This window comes from Podarcis liolepis (assembly GCF_965112155.1).
Source record: "Podarcis liolepis genome assembly, chromosome: 1".
NCBI lineage: Eukaryota > Metazoa > Chordata > Lepidosauria > Squamata > Lacertidae > Podarcis > Podarcis liolepis.
Genome location: NC_139554.1, coordinates 107260344 through 107270875, shown reverse-complemented (window position 1 = coordinate 107270875; position 10532 = coordinate 107260344). Strand labels below are relative to the sequence as shown.

The 10532-nt window shown below is 41.7% G+C and overlaps 1 protein-coding gene across 8 annotated transcripts in view; it reads right to left on the bottom strand.

Annotated features, from left to right (window-relative positions):
* Positions 1–350: 350 nt before the first annotated feature.
* Positions 351–10532, bottom strand: part of SLC4A10 (solute carrier family 4 member 10) — a 152314-nt gene continuing 142132 nt past the window's right edge. For all 8 annotated transcript variants that reach the window (XM_083493272.1, XM_083493275.1, XM_083493273.1 and 5 more), the window contains 7 exons: positions 9778–10029; positions 8615–8683; positions 7084–7257; positions 5686–5808; positions 3209–3276; positions 2167–2283; positions 351–408 (listed from right to left, as the gene is read on the bottom strand). In XM_083493272.1, coding sequence (XP_083349398.1) covers positions 396–408; positions 2167–2283; positions 3209–3276; positions 5686–5808; positions 7084–7257; positions 8615–8683; positions 9778–10029 — 816 coding nt within the window. In that variant the 3' untranslated portion in view covers positions 351–395. The remainder of the gene's footprint in view (positions 409–2166; positions 2284–3208; positions 3277–5685; positions 5809–7083; positions 7258–8614; positions 8684–9777; positions 10030–10532) is intronic.

Below are 10532 nucleotides of genomic sequence, written 5' to 3'. Positions count from 1 at the left end.
CATTTTGGGGTGACAAAACGCCAGGAGTCAAACAGAGATTCTTTGTTTCAGTTAATTCGCTGGAGTTCAATAACTATGACTAAAGCTGGCATATGTTACGAGTGCATCTGATATCTCCAGGAGATTGCTAGGGTTCTGACGTTTGCCTGAATTACAGTGTTTAGAAAAAATGAATGCATTTGTGGCATCCGATCTCAGAAGAACAGATAGGCATGTTTTCCAAGCGGCCTTTGAAACGTGCATTCCGTACCCTTCTAGTAAATTTTGTCTCCCCAAAATTTACACACAGTAAATTAGAGAGGTTACCAAAAGACACCATTTAGTAGTGGGGGAAGGAATCAAGGCAGAGGTTCAGGGGCAGGATCTTACCTTTGGGGAATCAGCTTCAAGAGAGATTAGGTAGGGGAGCTTATAGTAGAAATGTGATAATGGAACAATTAAGTAGAAAATCATGTTAATTCAAAAGGAATGGCAATTGAGGGAAATAGTGGTTAAACACAGTTGCATGTATACTCAGTTAAGCGTATCAAATAGAGATGTCACCATAAAAATGGCCATCTGCTTTTACAGTTTCACAATTAATTTAAGATATAAGCTAGCCAATACTTGAATGCAACTGACACAGGGGCTTAACAGTGTCCTGCTCTCCCCACTGCTCAGTGCACAATCTATGTCTACACACACGCACCTCAGGAATCCCCAGCCAGACTTCCCTTTCGACCTGGGCTCAAACTACTAGGAAACAGCCACAGCCCACAGCTGGTGGGCTGCCAGTCATTGCAGACAATACTGAATTTGATGGACCAATAATCTGGCTTGATATAAAGTAGCATCCTCTGTCCCAGATTGTGATGAAAAGGGGAGAGCAAGGCTCTGTCCAGCCCTAAGCAAACCTCTGGTTCGGCAGGTAACTGCACCTGCACGGAATTAATTACGCTTTCAATAATCATTCAGTTCTTCTAAACAGTACTACTCTGAGCAGGCAGACTTTTAGCAAGCCTCCATTTGGAAAGGAGTGTATGTGTGGCAGGAATGCAATTGTGATTTATTTATTTTTTACTGTAGCTAATGTGAGCTGAATATGTTGATTCATATTCTTACCCACAGAGTTGGAACACAACAGCTACAGATGATCCTCAGTTTGTTATGGTTGGTATACATGATGTAAGCTATCTGAATCTCTCATGTTTACAATAGCCAAATTCGCCCTGAAAAGAGCGTGAAGACAAGCATGATCCAATAGGGACCTGTGTTGTCTGAGAAACTCACTTGTAGGCTAAGAGGCACACCTACAGTACAGTAAATGTTTCCCTTTTCTTAAGGGAAATTCCCTTATTCCAAATAGGATTCCTCACAATAAAAGGGAAAAGTTGACAGCTATGCTACAGTCCCAATGTTGCAAATACAGTATAGTACAAAGCTAGGATTACAAATCATGGACAAGGCGCCTCCAACACAAGCTGCTGTACAATAATTAAGTTAAAATGAGACAATCTCTCTTATGGATCCAGAAAGACCAGGGCATTAGGAAAGGAACAGAACAGAGAATGCACTTGACAAGGATGTCAAAACGTCTTCTCTCTTTTTTTTACCAGGAGTGGGAAGATTTATTTACAGCCCACCGCTAGTTAAGTTTAGTTTAGTTAGTTAGCTATTAAATTTATATCCTGCCCTTTCCCCCAAAACTGCTTCCATATGGAGGAGGCATCTTTAAGTGATGGACATGAATATCTACCCAGGGACTGAGCTGACCCCTTTGGCCATTCCTGCTAGTCCATATTTCCATGGTGATTCCTGCTGGCCTAAGGAGAAAAGAAAGGCCATTTTGGATGACAGGTTGGCTCTGAAAGCATCTTCAGAGACCTGGGGATTCTAGAGGCTCTGCTGGGGCAGCAGCTGAGAGCATGAACTTGTGTAATGTGTGAATCCATGCACTCTCCCTTCTGTTGTGATATTATGCTATTGGCTTCCACCTACAATCCCTGCAGCAGAATGGACATAATGTGTTCATAAGGTTCTCATTATCTGCCTTCAAAGATAAGTATCTCAGCATTTTTATTTATTTTCTGCATCATCATCATATTTATTCTGCAGGCAACTAATTATCACTGAACTATTAAGATATAAATATAGGATAATTTTTTTAATAATAATAATAAAAAAAACCTTTTAGAAGGAAAGCTGGACTCCTTATCCTTGGTATTGTCTGACGATATCAACAGTGTCTTCCACACAGCTGTTTTTGACATTTCATCAGAAATATTTATTACAGATGGGTCATCTCTAGAATAGAATGAGCACACAGAGAGAGGCAACCGGAATTTATTTTCTGAAGTACTGTGCAAACAAGTAACTAAAATAAACTCACTGATCCGCTTTAAAGTAGGCATAACACAATATTTAGCCAATAATTTAGGCAATTCAGTCAATGGAGCATCAGGCTTCAAGGGAAAGGCCCATAGCTCCATGAAAGAGCATGTGGTTTACACAGGAAGAGGTACCAGGATCAATCCCTGGTATCATACAGCTTGACTGGAAGAGACCTCTGTTTGAAACTCTATAGTTACTTACGGACCAAGAAATGGTTCAGCCTTGATACATTGATTTAATAGCGGCTCCAGAATGTCTGTGCTCCGCTTTCTCAGCTCTCTATGCACTAATGCAAAACAAACTAAGAGCTCCAGCCCAATAGAGTTTCCCTATTCATTTCAGGGGAGTAGGTAGGGCATCTATACATGTATAGCTTATATAGATTGTAAAGCTGAGGGCAGAGGTTGCCCTGGTTTTTTGGCTGTTCTGCAAAATTCTCAGGGGGCGGGTTTTCAGTTGAATTGAGGCAAAAATGCTTTAAACAAATAATGTGCAACAAAACTGGTTGTGAGATAGGTGGGTGCTATTGCCAATGGGCAAAAGGGATCTTTTAAAGATACGTACAGTGCAAACTAAGAGCCAAAGCGGATGTGATGTAGAAGATCTGTGATCGGTCTCTCAATGTATTTATTTTTTAATTTTAAAGCGACTGCAGACACCTTCCAAATTAGAAAAGGAGCAACAATGCTGTGGGTAGCAGCCCCCCCCCCCAATTAATATACCACTACCACCAGAAGATGCTTTTAATCCAGCTGGCACAAAAAGGGAAGTATCTGCAGTACTATTTTTCTAGAAAAAGAATTTTGATCAGGGACAATTTTGTATCCCAGTGGTTTACCTGTAATGCGCATCTAGTGGTAACTGAACAGTGCCTTCCTCTTCCATCGCTAACATGCTTTGCTCTTCCTAGAGTGGGGAAAAACACAATAATTTAGATAGGAACAAACACCACTCTGCTGTAATAGTTTCCACACACTTATAGATTCACTCACGAGAAAGGAAAACAAGGTAATATCTTCTCTCTCTCTCTCCCGCCTCCCAAATTGTTTTACTCAAATTTTCCATAGGATGGCATCTTTCCTGTTAACTATTTTGTGAGTAAAAAAAGCAGGTGCCAAAAATCAGGGCACTCTGTTTAAAGGGCAGTACCAAAGAGGAAGCTAATTTTCATGGTGGAAAATTGTATATTCTAGAAAGGAAGCAAGTTAGCTAGTTCCTCACGGTGTGAGTTCACCTGTACACCTGAGTTACAAAGGCCTAAATGGCTTGGGATCCAAGTAATAATTTTAATAATAATAATAATAATAATTTTATTATTTGTACCCCGCCCAGCTGACCCTATGGCCAACTGGGTAGCAAAGACCCACACAGATGTGATAGTCGCGCATATACTACAACTGTGTATACCACCCCCCCCCCCCAAGCTGAAAAGGATTTATTTAGTCCTTCTCTAGAGGCTCTTAGTACAGAAGCTACATCTTCACTCCATGTTCCAAGTGCCCATTGGCAGGCAATGGCAGCACGATGAAACTGGCCTCGGAATATTTAGAATTAAAATATGGACCAGTGGCAGAACACACTAGCCTACCCCACAGGCTGTTGTGAGGAGGAAGAGAACTATGTATGTCACCTCACACACCCCTTGAGGAAAATATGGGATACAAATGCAATCAATCCACAGACTGTGAATAAATATAATTTCTTGTCTTGACGCTGACTGCTCATCACAGATGGGATTTTCCTCTCTTATGTTGAAAAGCAAGTTGCAAAATTAAAATCTTGATCCAATCCAACCAGCACCTTTAAAATATCCTGTCAGCTTCATTTCTATTTGTACAAAGAGCCCATTTCTATTTTTAAAGCAAGCATAAATGGTGACTTTCCAATTACATTCCAGAGGCGCCGCTTCATATATTTATTTATTTATTTTTATTCCCAGTTAATTTTGTCATTTCCAGGCTTCACAGCTTCCCAGGATTTTGACAGCTGAACAGGTTTAATAATAGCCTCAAATATTTAGCAATGCCATATTATGTAAAATAATAATAATAACCCATCAAAAAAGACAGCGACTGAAAATAAAAGTAGATTTTATTTATTTATATATATTTTTAAAAGGTGTGCATTCCTAGTTTTGTTTTTTTGTCACCATTCAGGTCTAAAAAGAAAAAAGCGAGGGATGCATAAGAAGAAATATCAGACTGAAAAGCAAAGGACTCCTGCGACGATTGCGAAAAACACACCTGTCTCCCTTGAGTCGCTTCTGCATTATGAGAGACAGAACACATCACTTGGGAGAAAGCCCTTTCTGGCTGTGCCGTGGGGGAAAGGATGCACAACCAAATCAATTTCCAGAAGGAAAAGGTGGATGGAGAGTAGAAAGAGGGCAAGTCATTACACGCTGCAAAGCCCTTATACCCTTATTCTTGATGTCCAGGCCTGCCCTCCACTACACACAGGTTATTGGGGTCACTAATGACATAACACTCCTAGAAAGTGATTAGCTATGGGTGGTGGGTTCAGTAGTGTAGTGGAGCAGGAATGCAAGCTGGGGTGAGTTTGCTGGCTGCCTCTCCAGTACCTTTCTCCTCTCTGAGTAGCGATGATTATCATCTGGTATCTGGTAGTGTTGTAAGCCTGGGCAAGGAGGCTGGAAGACGGGTGTGGCCTGGCATATGACCCCATTTATTTGGCAGGGTAGGCTTGGTAGGCAGAATCCAATGTCGTGTGAGCAGACTTCTGCTTGCACACTAGGATATCACCTTCCTTCTTTTCCCTTACTCCTACAACTCCACATGAGCAGATTTTGAGGGCACGCAGGGGGAGGAGAGGAAGGCAAAGTCCTACTGAGCAATCAGAAGTCCGCTCCGCTCACGCAAGGATAGAACAGGGTACAACTCAGTGGTTTCAAAGATGTCTGCATGAGCATCTGAGCATTGGTTAAAACTTTGCTTCTCTGTGAAAAGTTCCCACAGACACTTAGATTTGCTATATGAAAGCATTCTCATATTTCACAGAGAATAATAATAATAATAATAATAATAATAATAATAATAATAATAATAATTTATTATTTATACCCTGCCCATTTGGCTGGGATTCCAACAAAATATTAAAATACAGTAATCATCAGACATTAAAAGCTTCCCTAAACAGGGCTGCCTTCAGATGTCTTCTAAAAGCCTGGTAGTTGTTGTTCTCTTTGATAAGCATGGGCTGTAAATTTCATGCTGTATTCATTTGATCAAGTGTGAACAGAAAGAAAGAAAGAAAGAAAGAAAGAAAGAAAGAAAGAAAGAAAGAAAGAAAATTTACCTCTTTTTCGGCATCCTCCAACTTCTTTTTCTTGCTTTCTGGCATCAAATCGTCCAACCAGCTGAGCTCCCGTTTCGTGAAAAATAAGTCCATGAGTTTTCTAACAAACACCAGGGCCAAGACCTGTTCAAAGATATTTATAATATGGACAGCTGTAAAAGGTATGTTTCTTAAAAGACAAAATCCAAAAGAAACAGGCCTAATCCTAAAATGGCAAAATTCGTGGGTACGAGACTAAAGTAACACCGCTAGGGTTGTCATATGTCTGGAATTTCCCAGACAGATCCGGAATACTGCAGTCAGCAGCAGTGTCTGGGCAGAAATCGGTAAAATGTCCGGGAAAATCCAGAGATATAGCAACCCATGTCAGCAGTGTAATTTTTGATGATTTCCCATAAAAATAGCTCAAAAACGTCAATTTCCTTTTTGCCAACTTTACAAAAAAAAAAAAAAAGGCTTAACAACTTTTCTCTCCGGATTTTCACTGTTTGAAAAATTGCAATTCTTAACCCCACTGAATTCAAAAGCAGTTTTATATTTGTATTGTTTTATTTTCAATTCATGTAAAATTATGTATTTAATTAAATTTGCAGATTTTTAGTTTTAATGGTCCTGACTTCTTATATTTTGCCTCATGTTCAGTGACTCATCTGGCTAAAGATGGCCTTGAATGAGAGTTGATAGTTTCAACAAAACCCAAAGGAATGAAACAATGGTTTTTTAGCAGGGGAGCCTAAGTATGGGAATATAACAACCAGCACACCAGACAATATGGTCGTCTTCTCTTTTTTCTGGTCCATTCTGTCTTTTTTCCAACCCCATGCTCACAGAAGCAAAACAGGAAACAAAAATCATGTCCATGGCTGATAGGTCTTAAAAAAAAAAATTCTTGATAGTTTCTGGGCAGACTTGAGCCATTTATTTTTATGAGGTGAAAATAAAACGCCACCGTCTAGTGCAAAGATTCCTATCTGAGCAAGGGCCAAATTGTTTTTTCCTTTACATAGACAAGCCTATTTTAATCTGGTAAAGGCACTGATTCAATTTGGAGGTGAACAGTAATGCTAATGTGCTTTTATCTAGATTAGCCTATTTTGAACTAGCAATTATTTAAGAGAAACTTGGCATTTGTAGTTTTTTAAAAAGCATAAAATCCTCTTAGTTGAAGATAAGCAGGTCTGGGTCTGATCAGTGCATAAGCACTGCGTTCTTATTTATCCTGCAAAAATAAAGCGGGATAATTAAGAACCTATTGAGAAATAGCTTCCAATCATCTCCATGGACTTTCTCCCCTGAAGGGCACCTTTTGACTCTCTGTAAGCTTAGTTAATATCAGTTATTCAATTTTGCTTTTATGGATTGCCTGGACCTTCTAGATTCCGCAAAACGGATCCATACCATCATAGGAAAGACAATGGCAGCTCTTGAAGCCTTGATAACCCACAGCAGCACAAGACAGCTCAGCTGGATGACGGTGAAAAGATGGACTTTTCGGAGAGGGACATGCCTCAGGTAGATGAAGTCAGGCTGGTGTTTGGCAGGCATCCAGAATAACTTGATTCTGTCAAAAAGCTGAGAAAGGAAAAGAAATTCGGGAGGCAGGGAAATGCAAGAGTCATTCCTCTACAGACCCTCTACAGATGAAATAAAAAGAGCAAGGATAAATGGCTGTAACAAAGGGTATTCAGAAGGTAAAGACACAAGCAGTGCTCCTATAGACACCACATTAATTCTCTGTGTTGAGTCGCCCCATCCTCCTCTCATCACATACACTGAATATCTCCAAGGACACAAGCACAACATGAGCATCTGCAGAGGCAGCCTTTGCACAGACAACTGTCTCATGAGGGCTACCGTGTGACCTAAGGGTGTTTCCGGGGCCCAGAAGCCTCCACACAAACATCTGTATGCAGGAAGGCCCCATCTCTGCAGGTGACTGTGCTAGAGACACAAATGTCATGGGCAGGACTACTCAGCCCTACTCCTGGCTCCTGTGCTGTTGTGCATGGAAGCAACAACACCTGAACTGAATAACACAACAAACACCGGCAAGAGGATGTGTGCAAGTGAACCAGATACACAAGTGTTGTGCAACCATGATTCCGCATTAGGCTGCTTAAGGATAGCCTGTGGTTTTAAATAGCGAACATGATGTGTTAGTGTTTGTATTGTATTTGCACTATAAATGTATTTCACAAAAAATAAACGGTATTGGGGCAGTTGGAAGTTGCTTGGTTGTTCTGTTAGTTCTGTCTTTGTGAATGTGAGAGGTGTGGGGACTTCATGCAGATGCTCTCTGGAGGATGCTGGGAGGACAGGCAAGCTATGGATTATAAGTTATGCACTGCCACAAATGAGTTTTGAAAGAAAAAAAGACTAAGCCCTCTCTTGGGCTCAAGGGAGAGAAACGCATTGCATTCATTAATGTATATGTAAATAATACTTGTTCAACTGTTGCCAAACTGAGAAGTTAAATATTTGTCTTCAACTATTTGTGTAAGGCATATATTTTTATCACAACTAGCTAACATGATGCACGTAGGTGTAAAACAGCGGCAGGCGGTCATGTAGGCAAGTGTGCACCATGGCAAGTCCAAAGTATTGTGCCACTGAAGTTGACGCTACGGTAAGTGGACATGGCTTCATTGACCAATGCAGTGGCTTGGCCTGTAGTTTACTGAACAGCATGTGGTGTTCAGTATTGAAAAGGCAAGCAGGACGGTAAGCCTAGCTCTGTGCCAGATGCAGATGATGGCCGCCTCCTCTTGCACGCCGCAAATTCCTGCTGCCAGTGACACTGAAAGTTGCAGGGCTCCATTTCGTATTGGTTGCACCTTTCCAATATCTCTGTGAAACTCAGCAATGCGTATAATGCAAGCAAGGGGCAAATGAAAGGCGTAACGAGCCACACAAAAAATATTTCACTAACCTGAATTCCTTTTAGAGAAGAGGCACCCATGTAAAGAAATACACCATAAAGCACTGGCATAGGGATAAACTGGAAAGAGGAGAAAGAAGGTCAAAATCAAAAACTGGGTCTCACTTCACTGGCAGATATGACAGGCAGAAAAGGCTTTCAACAAAGGCGATTGACTACCAGGGTCTTATACAGGAAGGAGTGTTTGATGGTGAATTTTCACTGCTTCAGCTGCACCCAGCAGAGACTACACACATCCTTGTTTTGGGAGGGGGGCGTCTTCAGACTTTCTGAACTTCAGTCCCTGTCCTTTTCCTAAATTCTTCTGTCCAAACCAACCCAGCACCAATTGCATGTTCCACATCAGTATAGTAGCAGGCATGCAACCTACTACTAAAAGCACGGATCTGTGGATTTGGACATTAATCCAACACTAGCATTACCTGTGGAATATAAAAAGCTCTCCCTGACATTCCCCTTAAAAGTTGGCCTGTCCTTACCTTCAAATCAATGTAGAAGCCAGCTCACCCTGGCTTCTACATTGACAACATCAAAACAAAGTATTTGTTTGTCTCTGTATTAGATTTCCCTCAACCAGCCCCTACCTTTCTGCCATATGGTGCTCAGGGCTTGTAACAGCAATAAAATACAAAGTAAAATGCATAATAACAATTGAAAACATAAGAATGCCTGCTTATTATTTGACCATTAAAAAGCTGACAGATCCTATCAGCAGGTGGACCGTTTCTGTTGTTGTTCATGTGGAGCACTAACACATCAGTCTATGAAAATGCCTTCCACTGAGTCAGACTATTAGCCTATCCAGTCCAGTATGCCCCACTCCAAAGAACAACAGCTCTCCAAAATCTCATGCAGAGCTCTTTCCCATCACCTGCAGTCTGAGATCCAATCTTTCAGTTTGTTTGTTTGTTTTCGTAAACTGGGGAAGCCAAGCATTGAACCTGGGCTCTTTGGTGTGTGATCTGTGGTGTGGACTGGATAGCTCAGTTTGTCTGAGCCTTTCTTGTATTAGGCAATAAGAACCTTGCCCAGCACCGCATCAAGACACATACACCCATGCATTAAAAAAACAAGAACATCTGTGCTAGAATTTAAATCCTTAGTAGCGCTATTTACTTTTCCCTTGGTTCCCCCTCCCCCAAGCATGAGCCTACCTTAAGAATTCGGGTCAGAAAAACGGACGAGCCCATCAGAATGAATATCATGAGTCCTGTGACCCGCTGCTCACGGATGCCAAGGAATTTGGGCTGCTCTCCTGGAGCAGAGCACTCCGACTCCAGCTTCAAGCTGTTCACGTGAGAGATGGAGAGAACGGTGGCGGCAACAAACCACGGCAGGCCCATGAGGGAGCACACGCCCAGCATGAGAGCCACCATCAGCAGGTCCAGGTGATAGCCGCAGCCCTTCTGTTAAAGGCAATAAACCAAAGAAGAAGAAGAGGAGGAGGAGGAGTTTGGATTTGATATCCTGCTTTATCACTACCCTAAGGAGTCTCAAAGCAGCTAACATTCTCCTTTCCCTTCCTCCCCCACAACAAACACTCTGTGAGTTGAGTGGGGCTGAGAAACTTCAAAGAAGTGTGACTAGCCCAAGGTTACCCAGCAGCTGCATGTGGAGGAGCGGAGACGCGAACCCAGTTCCCCAGATTACGAGTCTACCGCTCTTAACCACTACACCACACTGGCAATAAGCAACATTGCTAAGGCAGAAGCCAGCACCCTGCATGACCCTTCTGAACAGCCGGCAGCCCCAATTAGCAGCTAGTCTAACGATGATTGCACGAAGTACGTGAACTGTTAGGCAATGGCTGTGCTACTGCAGGTTACCTTTGTTCTTCAGCCTTGCTTGTGGTATAACATACGTGGTTGGATTTGAGCCTTTCTTGTATTAGGCAGACACTTCTGCTTCA